Genomic DNA, 18,122 nt, shown 5'->3' on the forward strand with positions numbered 1-18,122 from the left:
ACAACCGCCACAAAACCGCACCAACGACCAGAGCACCGCCGCGCCCCGATGATGCGCCGTAGGAGACCATGCTGAAGACGTCCCCCATTCTCTCTCCCTCCGCCAACGCCTCGCCCGCCGGCTTCCGCAATGCGCCGTCGAGATCCTCGCAGGAGTCTGCCTCGTCCCACCCGTCGCAGCTCCCAGCCGTGAGCCCCCGGCCCGCCTATCTGCGCCGCCGACTGTCGACAGAGTCCGAGGCCGTGTCCGTGTCGGCATCCTCGTCAGCGCTGTCGCCAGGCCGCTCACGCCGTACCGGGGCCTCGACCAGCGATATGCGGTCCCCTGCCCGCGCCTTTTCCTCCTCCTCTGCCTCGCCGCTGGCAGCTCCCACGACTACAACCACCAAGACGACCGTGACGACCTCTACGAACATGGGCATCGACGACTCTGAGAGCCCGAGCCGAACCTCGCCCGCCCAAACTCGGCTGTACAATGCTTTGTCGCCTAATAAGCGTCGACTTGCCGCCACCGCTGAAGCTTCTTCTTCTCTGGATGCATCTTCAACGCCTGCTGCCGTTGCTTCGAGCTCCGATGCGGCTCAGGCTCAGGCCGAGGCCCAGGCCCAACGATCTGCATCTCCTCAAGCACCGAAACGAGCCAGACCCGAGGAACAGCCTCCCCGTGTTTTGCCCAACAAATATGAGTTTTGCCCGGTCGAGCACATGGTCGAGCTGATTGCACATATGCTGGGAGAGCTGATTGCCACCAATGACGCAATTCGCATTTCAAGCGGTGGCCTCACACGGTTTCACTCGAGGTATGTAGAAGTTCGGGGATTTTCCCATCATTCTTTTTTTGTCTGTGCGTGTCTAACCTGTTGCTCAGAACCCCCCCTGGCATCTCTGTTAGAGACTATCTCCATCGGCTGGCTAGACATGCCACGCTCACGCCACCGCTTCTTTTGGCCATGGTCTACTACATTGACCGACTCTGCGCTCTTTACCCGGAATTCACCATCAACACCCTCACCGTTCACCGCTTCCTAATTACCGCTGCCACAGTTGCTGCAAAGGGCCTTTCTGACTCGTTTTGGAACAATACGACCTACGCGCGAGTAGGCGGTGTGCGTGTGGCTGAACTGCGATTACTTGAGCTCGAATTCCTCTACCGAGTGGATTGGAGAATCGTGCCGAATCCAGAAATCTTGGTGGCTTACTATCAGGGACTTGTCCAGAGGGCTCCGGGATATGAACTGGAGTCTGATGGATCGAGCGATGATGACGACGACGAGATTGACGACGATGACAACGAAGAAGATACTGCTCAGCAGTAAGAGCGGCAGAGGGGATTGACGAACACGCATTCTGAAACCTCCCTCTAGTCGAGCTGGGCCGATGTCGAGAAGCGGCTTATATCAATGATACCCACCTTTTTCACCACTGCACCTTGATTTTTTTCTGTGTTCACTTACTTTATTCTCTTTCTCTTTTTCTCTCGCCAACCGTCATCTCATTGGCCTCTTTTGCTGCTTCATGACATGCATCTCGGGTCACACAACTCATATCTCCTTGCATAAACTTGTGGAGTCAAAGTTTATAGGAAGTGAAAAGGGCTTTATCTTTTGCAGTCTCTGATTTTAACACTTTGTTAACATACATATACACGTGTAACTCGGATTCATTGTTCGGAGCATGGTTGGTGGGAAGGGGGGAACCACGGTGGAGAAAGGGAATTGGCGTTTTATGGGTGTTGTAAACGGAGCATTTTTTTTTTTTTTGTTACTCTTGCATATTGGATACGGGGCGAGGTTTTCGTAGAGTTCGAGGTGAAGATAATGCATGTGTATGTATATATGAATTGAATATTACATTTTCTGTGTAATATTGACGTGTGCCGGCAGTGAGGTCTGGCGGCACAATGGCACTGACCCAAGTGCCTTCTAAGCTTTCTACATCTTCCAGCGTCACGATCGTCATCAATCCATTGCAAATGTTTTCGTCTATCCATTTATATCCCCATATGCTCCCACACAAATGTCGAAGCCTTGTGCTGGCGGCGCATTGTGAGACCTAAAAGAGCAAAGAAAGGAACGGAGTATGGAAAGGGGAGGCGAGGAAAAGAAGAAGCCCTCGGATGGACAGGGTCTAATCCGTACACTTCAGTGATATCTAGAGAGGATGTTGGATCCGTAAAAGAAAAAGAATCGAGAATCCTAAAATAAAATAAAAATAAAAATAAAAAGAGAGAGAGAGAGAGCGAGAGATACCTATACATAAGAGGAAAAGGACGATAAACCCTACCAATGTAGAGGGACCAAGAAATCCTCTAGTAGACTCTAACATAAATAGTCTAATCATAGCATAGAAAAGGCGTAAGAGGTCGCTGCTGAGCTGCTGAGCTGCTGAGCTGCAACGATAGCTTTGAGATTTTACGTATTTGACTACCTAGGTAGGTATATGCAGGCTGAAGAGTTGCCTACACGTAGCCCAGCCAGCGGCATGGCGAATGAGCTGCGAAAGTCCGCATATTCGGCTGAGCTAGAGATTCCATGCTACCTAGCCCAATCGCCGCCGTGCCCTACGACGATTGGGTCCGGGTATAGGTCCAGGGAGACTTAAATCCTCTGAACCTTGCTGATCTTGGCGCGTGGCTAGATAGAGAATTGTAGCCGTCGTAGATAGTGGGAGGAACAGGATGGCTTCTGCAAGGCTTGTTTGCAGCGCAATCATAAATGATAGCCATACCTGTAGAGGGTATAGAAGAACTCGGGGGCGATTCCTGGATATTTTGCAGTTACGGTCAGGTATATGTATAGCTACACTACATGGTCAAAACAATGTTTGTACTTACTGTATAAGAAGCCTGTTGTGGAAAAAGACGAGTGGAGTTCCAGTTAGACCCCAAAAGAGCAGCATCCTATTTCAGAGATAAGCAGTTTTCCTTTTTTTCTTTCTTGGAGACAGTGCAGGAAAGGCAAAATTAAAAGGAGAAGAGAAGAATAGAAGAATAAAGAGAGTACGGGGCGAAGAAGAAGGAGAGAAGGAAAGCGAGGAAGATAGGGCCACCCACCCAAGTGTTATCGTCGGGGCCCAAGAAAACTTCTCTTGCTGGCTTCCCGACAGAAGAATCAACAGCGAAAAGCAAAGATTAGCTTGTAAGAGCCATCTTTGCATTGTAGATGATGAAATAAACACCATCCGCCGAGTGAGCCACGAATAGCAAGCCAGAGTGGATATTCTGCTGGTGAGAGCTGCAAAGCCACCCCGATATCTCCCAACGAAACGATGTCCGGGTATACAAGAAAAAGATTGACCTCACGGGAGAGTCAGATGGCCAGATACCATAGAGCCTTAAGAAGGGTCCTTGGGTTCCAGAGAAGTCTTTGGTTTAACAAAGGTCCTCAGCACGAGAGAGATCCACGGCGGAAGGGTTAACGAAGAGACACCATAAATGGTAGATATTTTGGTTGAGTTTTTGGTTGATGGAGAGAAAAGGCGAAATGCATGAGGCGAAAAAAACAGCAGCTAGTTGATTCGAAGACTGTATTTTGCATACAATGGCTATAAGCCAGCCGAATCCTTGAGTAGTAAACGGCCGCAAAACAAAATGTAATAGGAGCAACTCGTTGGCAGCAAATTTCAGCGAAACGGTCAGACGGTGAAAGAGCAGAGGTTTGGAGGTTCAAGGATTAGAAGAAATTGCGACAACTCCGTGGATGTAGTAACCTCAACCATACATTAAGAGGGAGAGACCCTTCAGCATAAGGGAATGCACTCGGGCTGCGCCCCATGGTGAGTTTTCCTATAACAATCGTCATCTAAGACGCTGTACGCCTATCGGTTGTAAATTTCATTTTAGCGTCATTACGTTTGCCAGCGCATGCATTAATACAAGCAACGTGTCGGCCAATATGATGCAAGCGCCTTCAAAACATCCCTCGCAGGTGAGTGGAGGCGTCCAATCGGACTGTGAGTACTCCGCCAGGCATTGTCGTCGACCTACCGTTATCAGCCCTCAGAATAATGAATTTCAGAATTAAGTAAACCGGAGGCCTCTCCGACTGTGTTACATTGCATATATGACAATTGGCTGTGAAAGCGTGGCTGACAGCGATTGGCTGCTGATAGTCTTCGGTGAGTCAGGCTGCGAAATCGACCTCGATCTATAAAGACGAGAAAGTAGGCAAGATAACACAACACGATCAACACATCTTCTGACGCCCTCAGTATCTTCAAAACTTAACATAGTTCAGCAACAGAAATTGTTCATCTAGCTGCTGTCTCGTCTAATGCAAATGCGAACATATTCCTCTGAATGCTGGCCAAAAATGACGAGTTTGCTGTTCAAATTGCACATGCTGCCAGTGCGGAATGGGAGATTGAGCCCGACGCAACTCCCGAAAATGCGGCTCAATATAAGATTGTTACGGCGTGTTTTACCACGACGGTGTTAAATATCCTCACTACTTGGTTCGAAAAGGAGCCTGGCAATACACGTTGGAAGACATCTCCTGTAAGCCAGACAAATCCATATACCTATGTTATACAAGTTATTTCATTTAACAAAGAGACTACAGATATGCGATGGTTGGGGATTACAAGAGCGTGTACGCTTAGTTATTCCCACAGGAGAGCATAACCTATGTGAAATATGTCTTCTCGCGGTCGCAGTCTTGACTTGTTTGCACTGGAGCTGCGTCTTTAGTCTTTTTTGCCAGCGCCGGTGGCAGGACAATTTTTTACCCGGAACTATCGTCGCTACATTTGTCACACTTCTTCCTATCGCAACGTTCGTTCAAGATCAGACTTGGGTATTTCTTGGGGTTTTGCCAATAGTAATCGATGTCTTTATTGCAGCTTGTGCTGTCATCGATTACATCGACCAAAAAAGGTTTTTTCCGAAGGCCTCGGACACCAACATCATCTGATTTCATGGAGCAGGAGGACATACTGCCAAATATCTACCAGAACTTTTGTTAGGGCACTGTTACATTTCTTTGTCGTCTCTAGGTGCTAATCTTCAACCATTCGTTTACTAGTGTTGATGGGTCTTTTTTTTCTCTTATCATTTCTATTCCCCTCGCCCCTCTCGATGGGGTGCGATGGGCTGTGATGGGCTTCGATAGCTGCTGCTGGTTCAGTAAGGTCTGAAAGCTGGGGTATTAAGATAGATATCTTATTTTAGCAGTTGGATGGAAATGGTCTTAAATAGTAACATGAGTATTACTAAATACTCGGGGTCGCCGCTGCCGGCCTCGGTGCCCTATATCTAGATAGGTAGGTAGTTCTTATATTGGAAGCTATTCGGCTTTGGCTACAACTGGACATCGATCATTTTCTCATGCATTCAGTTGAAACTCCCTTCCTCTCTCTCTCTCTCTTTACCGCCTCCATCCCTTCACTTACGAGTTGAAAAAATTGCAAAGTGTAACTTTGACACTTTAGAGGCTGGCAGCCCATGTTCAAATGTAGAGTCTGCCTAATGCATCCCCAACACTCAAAGGCGTGACGAAATAGATCTACGAGGCAGACATTCGCAAGCATCTCAGATCGAACGGGATGACCTTGATCAATTCGATCAATTTGATCAAGGTCATCCCGTTCAATCAAGGCCATCCTGTTCAATCAATTTTATCAAGGTCATCTGGCTTGTAAGTTGCCCTACTGCCTAAAAAAATAGGGAGACGTTATTCAGCACCCCAATCTCATTATCCAATACCCCAGCTGTAATGCAATAAGGCGGCCATTCCACATATTAAACTATATATACACAACTGCCAAATACTATTAATATATTAAAAATAGCAGCAGTAATACTAGTAGCAGTAGTAGCACTAGCAGCAATAGTAATAGTAGCAGCAGTAGCAATAATAGTAACAGTAATAGCAGTAGCAGTAGCAGTAGCAGTAGCAGTAGCAGTAGCAGTAGCAGTAGCAGTAGCAGTAGCAGTAGCAGTAGCAGTAGCAGTAGCAGTAGCAGTAGCAGTAGCAGTAGCAGTAGCAGTAGTAGCAGCAGTAGCAATAATAGTAGCAGTAGTACCAGTACCAGTACCAGTAGCAGCAGTAGTAGCAGTAGCATAGTATTTATAAGCAGTAGTAGCTGTAGTACTAGCAGTAATAGTAATTATAATACTAGCAGCAGCTTACGCTTAAGATGGAGGGCTGGATAATAGAATTGAGGTGCTAAATAACCTCTCTTAAAAAGAAAGGCATTTTACCCTTATAGCCTTCTATAAAGCGCTATGATAAGAAAAAAACTGTAAATATACTGTAAACATACTGTATATATACTGATTGTTTCTTTAATCTCGATTTATTTAATATAAAGAAAATTAGAATTTTTGCACTCTTGCACACCTATCTAAGGTGTCACCGTACCCAATGGCTATTATTTATGCTGACCGTATTCACTTTACGTCGTGTCACCACATTTGACATCACATCTGTAGTCATGCTAGTATCTACTGAAGTGTAACGTAATCGAATTATTGACACGCTATTCATACTCCGTGCTGAATACAGAATAATAATCCTTCATGGGTTATGTACTCAAAAAGCTATATACAGTTTAAAGTCTTTCATGTACTTTTGCAAATTCTTAATAGCAGAGGGAAAATGTAAACAGCCGGCCATGTTATGAGGTGCAGAAGTGAGCTGCGTATCCGTCATTTGATGTAAAAAAAAAAAAAAAGTCAATAGCTTGTAATCCAGACGTCGTGAAAAAGATATCAGGATTTCTCTTGGAATTCTGAAGTCGGTGTTGAAAGAAAAAGAAACGTTCTTGATCTTTATGGTTTGTGATGCATCTTTGTGCAGAAAGGATGCGCTGAATCACAGCAGCGCTATGCTATACAGTATTCGTAAAGGTGATGATTTTGAATCATCATGTTCTTTCATTTGACGACGTGTAGTCTATTAAAAGTAGATCATATTATTGCCACGGAACATAGAGGTATTAAGCGCTGGTAGACACATCGTCGTGGAGATATTGCGGCTCGACCGTAGAGAAGGCATGTGACATGTGATGACGCGGCTTCCAGTTGTTCAAGGACATGTCAAGCTGGTTACAGGTGTCCTGGTATCGTAACTTGAAAAAAAGTACGCGGTGCCAATCTTCGGAGGCAAACAAATGGCAAGGGCCTCCAGGAAGGGTCATCACCGGTGCGTTCACTGGTGTTTCTCCTGTGGCTGTGATGTAGTGTAGAGCCAGCTCAGAGTTGAACCAAAGCGTTTTAGACGAGCTAGCCACAGATGTAGTTCGAAAGAGGATTAAAGCAGCGAGGCTAACTCCGACATCTTCTCATCGTCGTCAACAGCGTACTGCCATCAAAGTGACCACCTTGAAACCACTCGAGTTGATAATAGGCTACGCAAAGCATAGTCCTCTGGGAATGATTGAGACTTCGCTTCATTCCATCACCACAGTGTAATCGATTTGCTAACGAGATTAATTCAGTCAGTCAACGCCAGTAAGGCTGGGTGTTCTGCCAGCATGGCCCAACCAACTGCGATGCTAGCTCGAACATAGATGTAAGTCGCTAGGACCAGTGTATCGGATTGACGACTGTATGGGATTGTCTGGTGACATGAGGAAAGCGCTCATAAGGACAAGGTATAAAGTGCGACAAATCTTCGGATCTTCATATCGTTCGTACGCATTGTCCAAGAGAGCGGCGAGCTGTGGCTAAAGGTGGAGCAGCTAGTAGGTTGGCTGCAAGCCGAATACTATGAGAGTCGCCCATAACTCCGTTTGATCCAATAGCGAAACGGACGCCTAAATCATAAGACCATATGATAGGTGAACATGCCGTAGTCAGGCGACTATGCTATCGATATTAATGACTGTTATAGAGCGTGTATAGAGTACTCCTTAATACTGTTTCAAGTACGTGTAATACTGGAGGCCATGCGCGTTTATAAAGCGGCGTCGGGCAGCCTAAACTGGTAACAAGCGGTCGCAGTAATTCAGAAGATTGACGACGACCGTATCTGTTGGATACGTATCTTAGGTAGTGAGGTTGACAGACTAGGCGCCTTTTCTGTAATAGAATAGCTGCTGCATAGCATTCGGCCGCGCCTGTATAGCGAGGTGGTGGTAAAGGCGGCCCACGGATGGAGGCCTTGTAATACCAATTTCGAGAGCCGACGGCCTAGGCTTTTCGTCAACAAAGAGCATCATGCTCAGCCGCCGTATAGTACCATAGTCACGAGATGGGTCACGAGATGTATGACCGGAACTCTCGGTCTCGAATATCGTCGTCCTCAATCGCCATCCTGTAACTACCTAGGTCTCCTAGGCACTCAATCCATGCGTCTTCAAGAGCTGGAACGGTCTCATATAAGAGAGCCATCATAGTATGGGCAAGATAAATGAAGACAAGCATATGCTCAACGTATTAAGGCATGTTATGGCGGACCAGCTCAAAGAACGTATGTATGCCGTGGCGCCACATGCGAGCTGGCATTGCATACTTCTATGCTAGGCGCCGCAGTGCGGGGTTTGCTGAAGAATGCTGGCTTGCGAGAAGAAAGTCATGGTGCTCGTGGAGAAGAGTGCTCTGCAGCGCAATTAGACTGTGCATATTGCTGTTATATGGAGCAACCTTCGACTCGTTATGCGAGGCTTGTTCTTTGTCAACTTCTATACACTTGGTTTCAACCATAACAAACCCGGCATATATGCCCTTAACCAGAGAGTTGGTCATATTTTGGGTGAATTGAAGCGGACATTCGCTCCGTATCAACTGTTGGTGTGCGATTTTGGCGATTTTATCACCATGATAACGGTGAGTTTCATCTGTATAGTAGTTGTAGAGATATAAGAACTCTTGGTGCTTCAAAAACTTTGGCCGCTTGGTGGGAGGGTGGCTCGGGGGTGCCGGTGGTATCGTAGGCTCCGCGGCCCAGGAACTGGAATGGGAAGCTGTAAATTGTCGAGGGCTTGGTTGCCCCGCGGTGCTGCCAGGTACCTATATTATGGCGGCTGTGATTGAGAGAGGCAAAAGCAGGATGGCTTCTGCAAGCGACGGCTGTAATACCATCAAAAATGGTAACCACACTTGCAAGGTCAAATAAATCACCAGCCGAGGATTTCTGCAGTACAAATTAGGCAATCTATCGCTATTTTCCGTTATATGAACAGTAATATCCACACAGGCAAACTCACCCTAAGAGATACCGCTTGTGAAGAAAAGCGAGACAAACTCCAGTTATACCCCACGCGGCCAGTATTCTATTTATTGCATAGAAATCAGAAAGGTGATGAAGTCAGAAGAAACGAGGCGATGAAAACTTACGCAAATGTCGCCGCCGGCGCCCAGGAAAGGTATTTTTGTTGGCTTCCTGGTAGGAGGACCAACGCCGAAAGAGAGATATTGATCTGCAATAACCATTGTTTAAAGACCATCGCAGATACTGGTCAAGCTATCTTGTTTGGCTGCTCCTGTGAAGAAGATCGAAGACTGGTGATCAAAGAAAGTTACAACAGATGAGGAGGTTGAAGGGATATCACAAAGGCGATGCAGAATATGCTACTTTCGACACAAACAAATGATGGTATGTGAAGCACCACGAACCCAAAAGATGAAACCTAATACGCGAGGTAGCTCAGAGAAAATATGAATAAGAGTATTGATAAAAAGATGCAAGTAGAGAAGCGAGGCCAGACGGAAGATGGAAGACGCTCTTGCGGGTACATGTATGAAGAAGGTTTTGAAAATGGGTGGACGTGAAAAAGAAAAGGAGACGTTGATAACGAGAGATAGAAAACGGGTCAAGTATCGAGATGACTTCTTGCCCGTTGCCAGCTTAAAGCCCGAGAGCGGAGAGAGGGGGGAGGGGTGGTGTCTTGAGGGCGGTGTCTTGTAGTCGGGTGTCTGGCGGGCTTGTCCATGGCGGGTTGGAGGGCGAGTTGGATGGGGGTTATCCCAAAGCAGTTCGTCTCGCATTACTTTCCCAGCCTCCTGAAATAAGTTGGACACCCCCTTGATGAAGTAAGTTGGAAACAAACAAGCATGGTACGCGGTCAAGATGTAATGGAGCAAAGGGTGTAAGGCAACTAGACGTAGCGTGGTGGCTGAGACCTCAGGATGATCGCCTCACTCCCATGGCCGGCTTGGTTGGCTCTGAATCCTACAGGAAATGAGGGGTATTCCGGCAAGGCCCCCAAACAATCTTGCACTTGTTTTGTATTCGTATGGAGGCCTGGTGATTAAGAAAATACGTTAGCCTCTTCTTTTTCTTCTTTGCGACACTCAATGTACATTACCAAAGTTTCGTACGATATATCTTCCATCATCTTTCAATGAGAAAAAAGACTCCAGCCTTAGTATTAAGCCTACCTCCGATACGTTTTTGAGGCCTATGTTTGAACGCCATGAGACAGACATCTCGTACCCAGCGGCCACAGAGCAAAAACAGAGGGCGCCAGAAGTTCATGCAACAGTTGAGCATACGACAGACGACGAGAATCGCAAACATTATATATACCACACCGTGGCTGCTTGGGGGTTAACAGCGACTCTGAACATCATCCCAGAGCAAGTCAGGAGAGGATCTGAGATTGGGGGATGTTGGAATATATATCCAGTAGGAACAGGCGCTTCCAACCATTTCCACCTCTGTGAGCTAAGATGACGATAGATATGTGACGCCGTTGCGCTGCGGAATCAAAAGCACTTGCTTTGGTTCGGAAATCGAGGGCATCCCTGCGAGATTTTCCTGATACTGGTCGTGACAACAACGCTCATTCACTGGTACTGCGTGCTCCGTCTTTTCAGCCAGCCAGAATGGAGGAACAAATACTTGTCGCAGACTATGATGGCAACATTCATCACTCTTATAGCTTTGGGGGGAATCATTCAAGACTCGGCCACAGTCTTTCTTCGCGTTTTGCCCGCCGTCATAGACGTGTACGCCTCAACATGCCTTGCTCGGGATTATTTGGATGGGGGGTCATAAGGAATATTGGAGACCTTGGCAGTTTCTCAAGAAAGGCAGAGGCTGCGCAGCGAGGCGACTCCTCTTTTCGCAAGTTTCGTGTTGTTTCGTTTTCACTTAATTTTCCATATATGCGGATATATATCGTGGTTTTGTTTGTATCGTCGCCATAGCTGATTGAAATAAGTAGCTAATGGACCAGATAATGTACTTTTCATCAATATTATTATACCATCATCATCATATATTTGCCATGCACCAGGCTGCGCAAGTAACTTATTTCCCTTCATTGGTTTGTCATCTTGTCCAACTGCGGATAAGTTCGCGCCAGCTGCTTTGGTACAACGATAGCACTTCCGAGCGAGGGTATGCAGATATGATCCTTACGATCATCTCTCTATAGAAGAGAGGCGAGTTGGAATCAGACTCCCCAACCTTAGACCAGCGCTTGCTAGCCACAAATCAGCTCCAAATCAAGCGACTTTACGGATCATGGAGCGCATTTCTGTTGACGACGACACTTGTTGGCCACAGAATCATCTCGGCAGTCCAGGCGTAGGGGGGGGCCGATGTCTCTCTACGGTGCAGAATGTCGCGATCTTGCTTACTCAGTGGGCGATGTAATACCAACTGCTGTATTCCAACCAAGATTCAGCCCACGAATCTGCAGAAAGCCTTCCCATATATGCAGGGCCGGTTAGGGTGAATCCTGGGGGCGCTCATTGCAGCCTGATAGAGCAACCCATGAACATGGTGCAACGAGATGGCAGTGATGGCACACCTGTTAGAACGCATTATTGGCTCTAGGCCAAGCCATTTTGGCCGCGAACGCAAGCTGAAAGGGGCGTGTGCATGCAGCCACTTGGCAGGATGAGGAGAAGAGGCCGGGGGCCATTACCCCATGATCATAACTAGAGGGATATCCCATGTTTTTGAGGCGGTAAACACGGGATGCCGACCGCCTTGCTGGCTGATGGCTGGGATGCTGGGGCAAATCGTGATGCGTCCTTCTCGTGGTTGTGTGCTTGTAGCTGTTGAGCCAGCCTTGAACAGCTTAGGGTCGTTCTATTGGCGTACCATTTTCGCTACTAGCACGGAAGGGGTTTCGTACAACTGGTTGCCTTCTTTGTCACATGCTGGAACCTCATTGTTGGGACAAAGATTACATGTAGCAAAGAAAACAATCTTCTTTGGCCGGTCCGTACTGCTTCGTAGGGTGGAATCGCATTCTAGGCCTACCTTAGATGCTATATGACGTCCCAATGCTGGGACCGCGGCACGTGCTGGAGAAGCCCACCATTCTCCATCTGCCAGGTACCTCGCCGCATTCGGTACTGAGCGAGGTACCTACTAGTACCTTACCTTGCAAAGCTCCACTGCGGCGTTACCTTATCGCAATCAAGGCCAGCTAATGACATTGTGCGGTCCCTGACCAGACCTCAGCTTGAGCTCCAGCAATCCGATCTCTCCGCCATTCGCTTCAAGTTGCAACTCATCCGTGCAGATATCATGCGCGGCATAGCTTTCTTGTCGGCCTTGTGCGCCGCGGCCCTTGTCCAAGCCAACTTCCACACCGCACACATCTACGTCCAGCCCGTCGAAAACTCCGAGTCGCCGACCCTCCTTGCAGAGCTCGCATACGATCCCAGCATCACCACGTCCTCCTCAATCATCTCCTACGAAGCTCCTGAAATTCCAGAGTCGACACAGCTGGTCCGCGTAGGGCTGTACGACCCAAAGTCTTCGCGCTGGATATCTGGCACGACTGTTGCTTCGGTAGACAACTTTGGCAAGGGCTTCTCTCCCAATTTGATACTGTCCATCGATGAGAATGGAGAGGTGTTGAGTGCCTCCCTGAAGGGAGTAAGGATCGATGCGGGCCAGACGAGAGATTTTGGGCCGCAGGCTGTGGTGCTGCCGGCGCTCAAGGGCAAGCAACCGGAGCTTAACAAGCCAGTCGTCCTGTCACCAGAGGGCAAGAAGGTTGAGGAAGAGGAGAAGACATTCCTACAAAAGTACGTTGTATTTCCCATCCCTGGAGCGGCTTATGAGTCTAACCCAGCACAGGTATTGGTGGATGATTGGTATTGTGGTGTTCCTAGCTATGAGTGGAGGAGGAGGCGAGAAATAGAGTCGCCAATTAACGCGTCTACTAGATCGAGCAATGAAATCTCGGTTGCAGAGCATTGACTAAAACTGTGCTCCTGTGAACTATTATCGTTATGTCGGGGACGTTGTCCCTATATGTCGACGCCTAAAGCACCCAAAGTTAACACAGTAGTATTGTGTTTGTCGTATCCATCGCCTCCTTACCTACCTAGTAGATGCTAGAATTCTCCGTAGTGATATTATATTTCGTAATGCATTCACTCTCCAGCCACCCAGCAGCAATTGCCCTGCCTACCTACCCACTCCGTGCCTATATCACCCATGTCTTTCTGCCCAGCAACCTCAGATCTTGATCCAGATACATGCACGTGACTGGTGGATACAAACAACATCAATGGCTGCTAGTGCTGAAATGGAGTAGTCTGATTACTACGCACTCAGATGCGCCTCTCCATTGGTTGGCGCCTTGATCCAAAAAATAGCTTGGAGCAGAACCCGGTCCACTTCAGGTTTACTCTCTCCTACTTATACTCACCAAGGCACTCACCGTTCACCCTGCTCATACCAATTCGTCACACAGCCATTTCCCAAGCTTCTTTCTTACCAAGACACTCTCACAGACTTACCTGTGCTCAAAATGTCTGACGGAACTGGTGTCACCAACCCTCACACTGAGGATTCCTTTGCTGAGAGCAAGGGCAAGGGAAAGGCTACTCAGGATGATGCTCCCCACCCCATCGCCATGGATGAGGACGACGACGACGACGAGGATGATGATGAGGATGAGCTTGAAGAGGATGTAAGTTGATGAACCATCCAAGCCTCTACCATTGACGTTTGCATTATCAGACAGCTAACATAACACGCTTGGGCAGAATGCTGAACCAGGTAAACATCTACCACCTCTCTACTATTTCCACCCCAAGGAAGATTTGACTGTCTAACCCTTTTACGCAGATGAGGATGGCTTAGAGGAGATTGATCTGAACAACATTGTTGAGGGCGGACGTCGCACTCGCGGTGCCCAGATTGACTACGCCAGGGCTGCTGAGCAGACTCCCATGGACGACGATGAGGACGAGGAAGACGACGACGACTTCCAGCCTCCCAACGAGGACACCGAGATGGAGGGTTAAGCTATCATCCCTCCAAATTTTCTGGCTCAGTCGAGTCGTCATTCGGTCTATGATTTTATGTTTATGGATTCACCAGGATTTTTCACCGCGCAGGTAGGCGGGGAGCCCAGAGCGGGATTGATCTGGGTATTTTAAGCTGGGGGCATGTAACAATGATAGGCCGCTATTTGCTACATATTTGGGACGTGTTATATACCATGCGGTGTTTGAGGGAACGGAGATAGGTAGCTGAAATTGCACGCACATGCTGCCACTGAAGCCATCAACAGTCTGCTGGCATTTCGCGTTCCTGGAGCCTTGTCCTGTGCAGCAGCCCGCCATTCCCCACACTCGAGAAATTGTGGCCCACCAGTGCTTTAAGCTTCATGTCACCTTGTCTTTGTTCAGGCTCTGGCACATACCCTGGAGATGCAGCTGAACAGGCGGGAATTCGGCAAGAATGTAGCTTTTAGGCAAAAAACTGTTTTGCATAGCCAAGTGTCAAGAATATTCTCTTCGTTGGGTGTTCTCAGATTCATCCCCGCGGATATAAAATGTCTTTCCCAACTCAAGCCACGTAAAGCGCTGGTTGAGCCGCCACCACAGTGGCTTGGGTACGTACCTTCCCCAAAAAATCACTAACGCCACTCTTCGTGGACATGGATCAAGACCACCTAAGCCATAAAAAACGACTGCATATAACATTTAACTTCTTCCAAGGGGCATTTAATTTTTCAACAGGAGTGACGATCATATTGCCCACTTCATTCTCTTCGTATAACCCCCTTTCTATACACTGATTGCTTTTCCCACTGCGGTTGCGTGAACTCTACGTATATCACTATCATGTCGCAAAGGTAAGTTGTCATTGATTCAACCTACCCTATTCGAATATCTTGTCGCGGAGGCAACTTTTCCACGATGCGCGCGCTCGACGACTGCCCCCTGCTGTCCCTTCCAAGACAATCTACGGATCCAGATCATCCAGCTAATCAATCTACCATGGCAAATCATAGATTCGGTGCCTCGTCTCTCCACCAGCGCGACTCGCGCAGCGCCCTCTTCGCGGGCTATACGGGCGATCAATCCCAGCGAGGACGACCCAGCCCGTCTCCCTCTCCCAGCGCCGGCATAGGGGGAGGATACGGCTACAACAGCTACTCCCCTTCAAATGGAAACTCCTACGGCGGCACGCCCTCGAGCGCATACCGAACCGCGACGCCGAACAAGAAGGGGCAGTACAGCGACGCGGTGCTGAACGAGCTGGAGAGCCAGAACGATGAGCAGGTGGCGGGCATTCTGGGCAAAGTCAAAGTCCTCAAGGATGTAAGTCAGACTATGACACTATCCTTTTCTGCATCTTTATTTCACAGCGCCTTTGCGCGCTCAGGACAAGAGAACAGAGAGGGGACAAGAGATAAGGGGCCATTGCTAACGTATCGGGGCTTGCGCCAAACGATAGATGACCGCCGCAATCGGTGACGAAATCCGCGAGTCGTCCGCCCTTGCCGAGAAGATGAACGACACCTTTGACTCGACGCGCGTGCGCCTCCGCGGCACCATGAACCGCATGCTCATCATGGCGCAGCGCAGCGGCGTCAGCTGGAAGTGGTGGCTGCTCTTCTTCTTTGCCGTTGCCGCGCTGTTTATATATGTCTGGCTATTCTAAGCAAACGGATTTCGAATGTTTACGAGGGAGGCACGATAAAAAGGAATATTCTCCTATCCTCCGCCGTACAACATGCTTTTTTCTTTCTTTTGTTTCCCATACGGATTTCACGCGATAGCGATGACGTTTCTGTCTTAGCCCCCGTGGCTACGAGCAGAAAATAGTGCATATTTTCTGCTCTTCTTCTTTTTGGCTTTCTGGCAGACAATGTTTTACAAAGGAGCATCTTGGGCAGGCGTTTGTTTGGGGGAATTTTTGCTGCTGTTTCTGACTATCCTTTCTCTCTCTCTCTCACTCACTCACAAAGGAGTACAATGAGCTGCATGGTTTGAACGGGGGGAGGTCTTGACTGTGACATAAAAGCGAGTGGATTTTGTTTTTTGATACAGATTAAGAGCTATCTATATAAACCATTTTAATATCATCAAGAAGCTTACTACGAGGCTGCTATTATTCATCATATATTGATTCACTTTTTTTCCCATCAATGCTGATGTTTCATCCATTTGTATGAACTAATTGGAACATACATCGTAATAATCGCACTTGCTGAAGATTTAGTCAATTTCCTTGTGCGACAAGAATATAAAAGTTCCATAAAACAGGGGTATCTAAGCTATGTTTTCCTACCTACAACATACAATAAAACCAAATAACAACAGTAATAACGGTAACAACAACAAACATCTCATTTCCGCTGGCCTTGCCTTCGTCCCCTCGCTGCAGGGCTGCTCGCCATCGGCGTCATAAAGCTGCTCTCGTCCTGCAACAGCAGACTGCTCAGATCCATGCTCGCACGGGACCTTCTATGAGAACCCTGCCTTGTGTGAGACCCCGCTTGGCGAGGCAGCGTAGGAGATCCAGGGGTCTCAAGGAGCGTGGAGCGCGCCGGCACAAAGCTGAGGTCGGTGGAATTGCCCTCCTCTTCCTCGTTTTCTTCTCCATAATGAGCGCTGCTGCTGACGTCGGCTTCGGAGTCTGTATGCTCGTACCCGCCGTCATCTGCTTCGGGGATATCGTCATCAAGATCAGCGTCCATGTCGCCCGCCATTCCCTCGTCCAAGGTGCCGTCGTGCGCAAAGTCGTCCTCCTCGAGTATTTGGCTCCTGCTCTCGTCGTCTTCTTCTTCTGCGCCGCCGTATATGCTGCCGTCGGCTTCGGGATCGCCGCGGACGAGGGCTTCCCGGAAGGCGTCGTCTGTCATCCTCATACGTGCAGCTTCCAGCTCGTACACTGTTTCCTGCCGTACGGTATCTTCGTAGACCTCTTGTTCGTCCAACGCCTGTTCGTAGTACTCTTCGTCATCAACATCCTCGCCATCGTCGTCATCATTTTCCTCGCTGTCGTCGCTGCTTGGGTTAAAAGCATCGTCTGCATCCGGAATGTCATCGTCTAAATCTTGCGCTCCATCCAGCTGCACGTCATCCATCATGCCTTCGTCCATTGTGCCGCCACCTTCCGCCTCTGCTAGTTCCTGAGCAAGTTGCTCTCGTCTCATAGCTTCTTGGTGTTCCTCTTGTTCGCGCTTCTCCTCTCGCATCTGGTGCAGAGTCTTGGGCACTCCAGGAGGCTTCAGCCAGGTGCTTCCAAAGTTCTGTACATTCATCCGACGACGGTGCATTTTTTGTTCGTCCGTAGCGAGGCGCGCGAGGAGTGTTCGCTCCATGAGCTGCCCGCGCTGGCGTGAATGCGCTGGGCCATGGTGACCGCTGTTCGGATCCGCATGTAGGTGATCGACTGGCCCTGGAGGAATGAAGGGATTCCTAGAGGATGAGTACCACAGAGAGTGCGACTACCACGATACAATTGACAGTCAGCGCACAGATTTGGTGTATTGGAATGATGACCAAAATATCCTTACATCTCGCGGTGTAAAATCTGGCAGTGTTGTAAACATTGAGGTGCATCAGAACGCAAATCCCGACAAGTTATCAATGCTGAGTCTAGGATCGTGAAGTTGAGCATTGTTGATAAATACGTGCCGTGATAGGCTTAGCCCCGCAGCGCGCTTGTAGCGTCTAAAGCGTAAGCGCGCTCTAAGGGCAGTTACAGACAGTATGCTCGAAGCCACTACGAATCATCTTATCCATAGGTAGGTATGCCAACCCAACGGATAGTTCTTTGATGAGGCTGCGAAAAAATTGTTCGGTTAAATTGCTACTGAATGCTTCTGATATGCTTCTGGAAACTAGCTGTTCAGACTTTACAATACGGCTTTGCTTCGCCTATGCCGATGGGAGAAGCGCTGTCAAGCAGGGAGTAGGTATTGCCATTCCCTCGGTATATAGAGTGCTGTTACTTGAGAATGAAC

General features: G+C 48.3%; 7 protein-coding genes across 7 annotated transcripts; 6 read left to right on the forward strand and 1 right to left on the reverse strand.

The window, feature by feature from the left end:
* Positions 1-68: 68 nt before the first annotated feature.
* Positions 69-1,315, forward strand: TGAM01_v208333 (phosphate system cyclin PHO80; the record flags this gene model as incomplete). Its single annotated transcript, XM_018807910.1, has 2 exons — positions 69-799; positions 868-1,315. The coding sequence occupies 2 exons, from the start codon at positions 69-71 to the stop codon at positions 1,313-1,315; spliced, it is 1,179 nt and encodes a 392-aa protein (XP_018658815.1).
* Positions 1,316-4,296: 2,981 nt separating this feature from the next.
* Positions 4,297-4,909, forward strand: TGAM01_v208334 (hypothetical protein; the record flags this gene model as incomplete). The annotated part of the gene is made up of 2 exons (XM_024550304.1): positions 4,297-4,494; positions 4,559-4,909. 2 exons carry the CDS (start codon positions 4,297-4,299, stop codon positions 4,907-4,909), a joined length of 549 nt encoding a protein of 182 aa, XP_024404961.1.
* A 5,433-nt stretch (positions 4,910-10,342) lies between these two features.
* TGAM01_v208335 (hypothetical protein) lies at positions 10,343-10,939 on the forward strand (the record flags this gene model as incomplete). Its single annotated transcript, XM_024550305.1, has 2 exons — positions 10,343-10,567; positions 10,622-10,939. The coding sequence occupies 2 exons, from the start codon at positions 10,343-10,345 to the stop codon at positions 10,937-10,939; spliced, it is 543 nt and encodes a 180-aa protein (XP_024404962.1).
* Positions 10,940-12,427: 1,488 nt separating this feature from the next.
* Positions 12,428-13,049, forward strand: TGAM01_v208336 (hypothetical protein; the record flags this gene model as incomplete). The annotated part of the gene is made up of 2 exons (XM_018810411.1): positions 12,428-12,933; positions 12,986-13,049. 2 exons carry the CDS (start codon positions 12,428-12,430, stop codon positions 13,047-13,049), a joined length of 570 nt encoding a protein of 189 aa, XP_018656395.1.
* A 615-nt stretch (positions 13,050-13,664) lies between these two features.
* Positions 13,665-14,163, forward strand: TGAM01_v208337 (hypothetical protein; the record flags this gene model as incomplete). Its single annotated transcript, XM_018810410.1, has 3 exons — positions 13,665-13,826; positions 13,903-13,915; positions 13,985-14,163. The coding sequence occupies 3 exons, from the start codon at positions 13,665-13,667 to the stop codon at positions 14,161-14,163; spliced, it is 354 nt and encodes a 117-aa protein (XP_018656394.1).
* A 981-nt stretch (positions 14,164-15,144) lies between these two features.
* TGAM01_v208338 (blocked early in transport 1) lies at positions 15,145-15,811 on the forward strand (the record flags this gene model as incomplete). Its single annotated transcript, XM_018810409.1, has 2 exons — positions 15,145-15,468; positions 15,605-15,811. 2 exons carry the CDS (start codon positions 15,145-15,147, stop codon positions 15,809-15,811), a joined length of 531 nt encoding a protein of 176 aa, XP_018656393.1.
* Positions 15,812-16,499: 688 nt separating this feature from the next.
* TGAM01_v208339 (hypothetical protein) lies at positions 16,500-17,708 on the reverse strand (the record flags this gene model as incomplete). Its single annotated transcript, XM_024550306.1, has 2 exons — positions 16,500-17,603; positions 17,673-17,708. 2 exons carry the CDS (start codon positions 17,706-17,708, stop codon positions 16,500-16,502), a joined length of 1,140 nt encoding a protein of 379 aa, XP_024404963.1.
* Positions 17,709-18,122: the final 414 nt, after the last annotated feature.

Source organism: Trichoderma gamsii, assembly GCF_001481775.2.
Source record: "Trichoderma gamsii strain T6085 chromosome Unknown Scaffold_34.2, whole genome shotgun sequence".
NCBI lineage: Eukaryota > Fungi > Ascomycota > Sordariomycetes > Hypocreales > Hypocreaceae > Trichoderma > Trichoderma gamsii.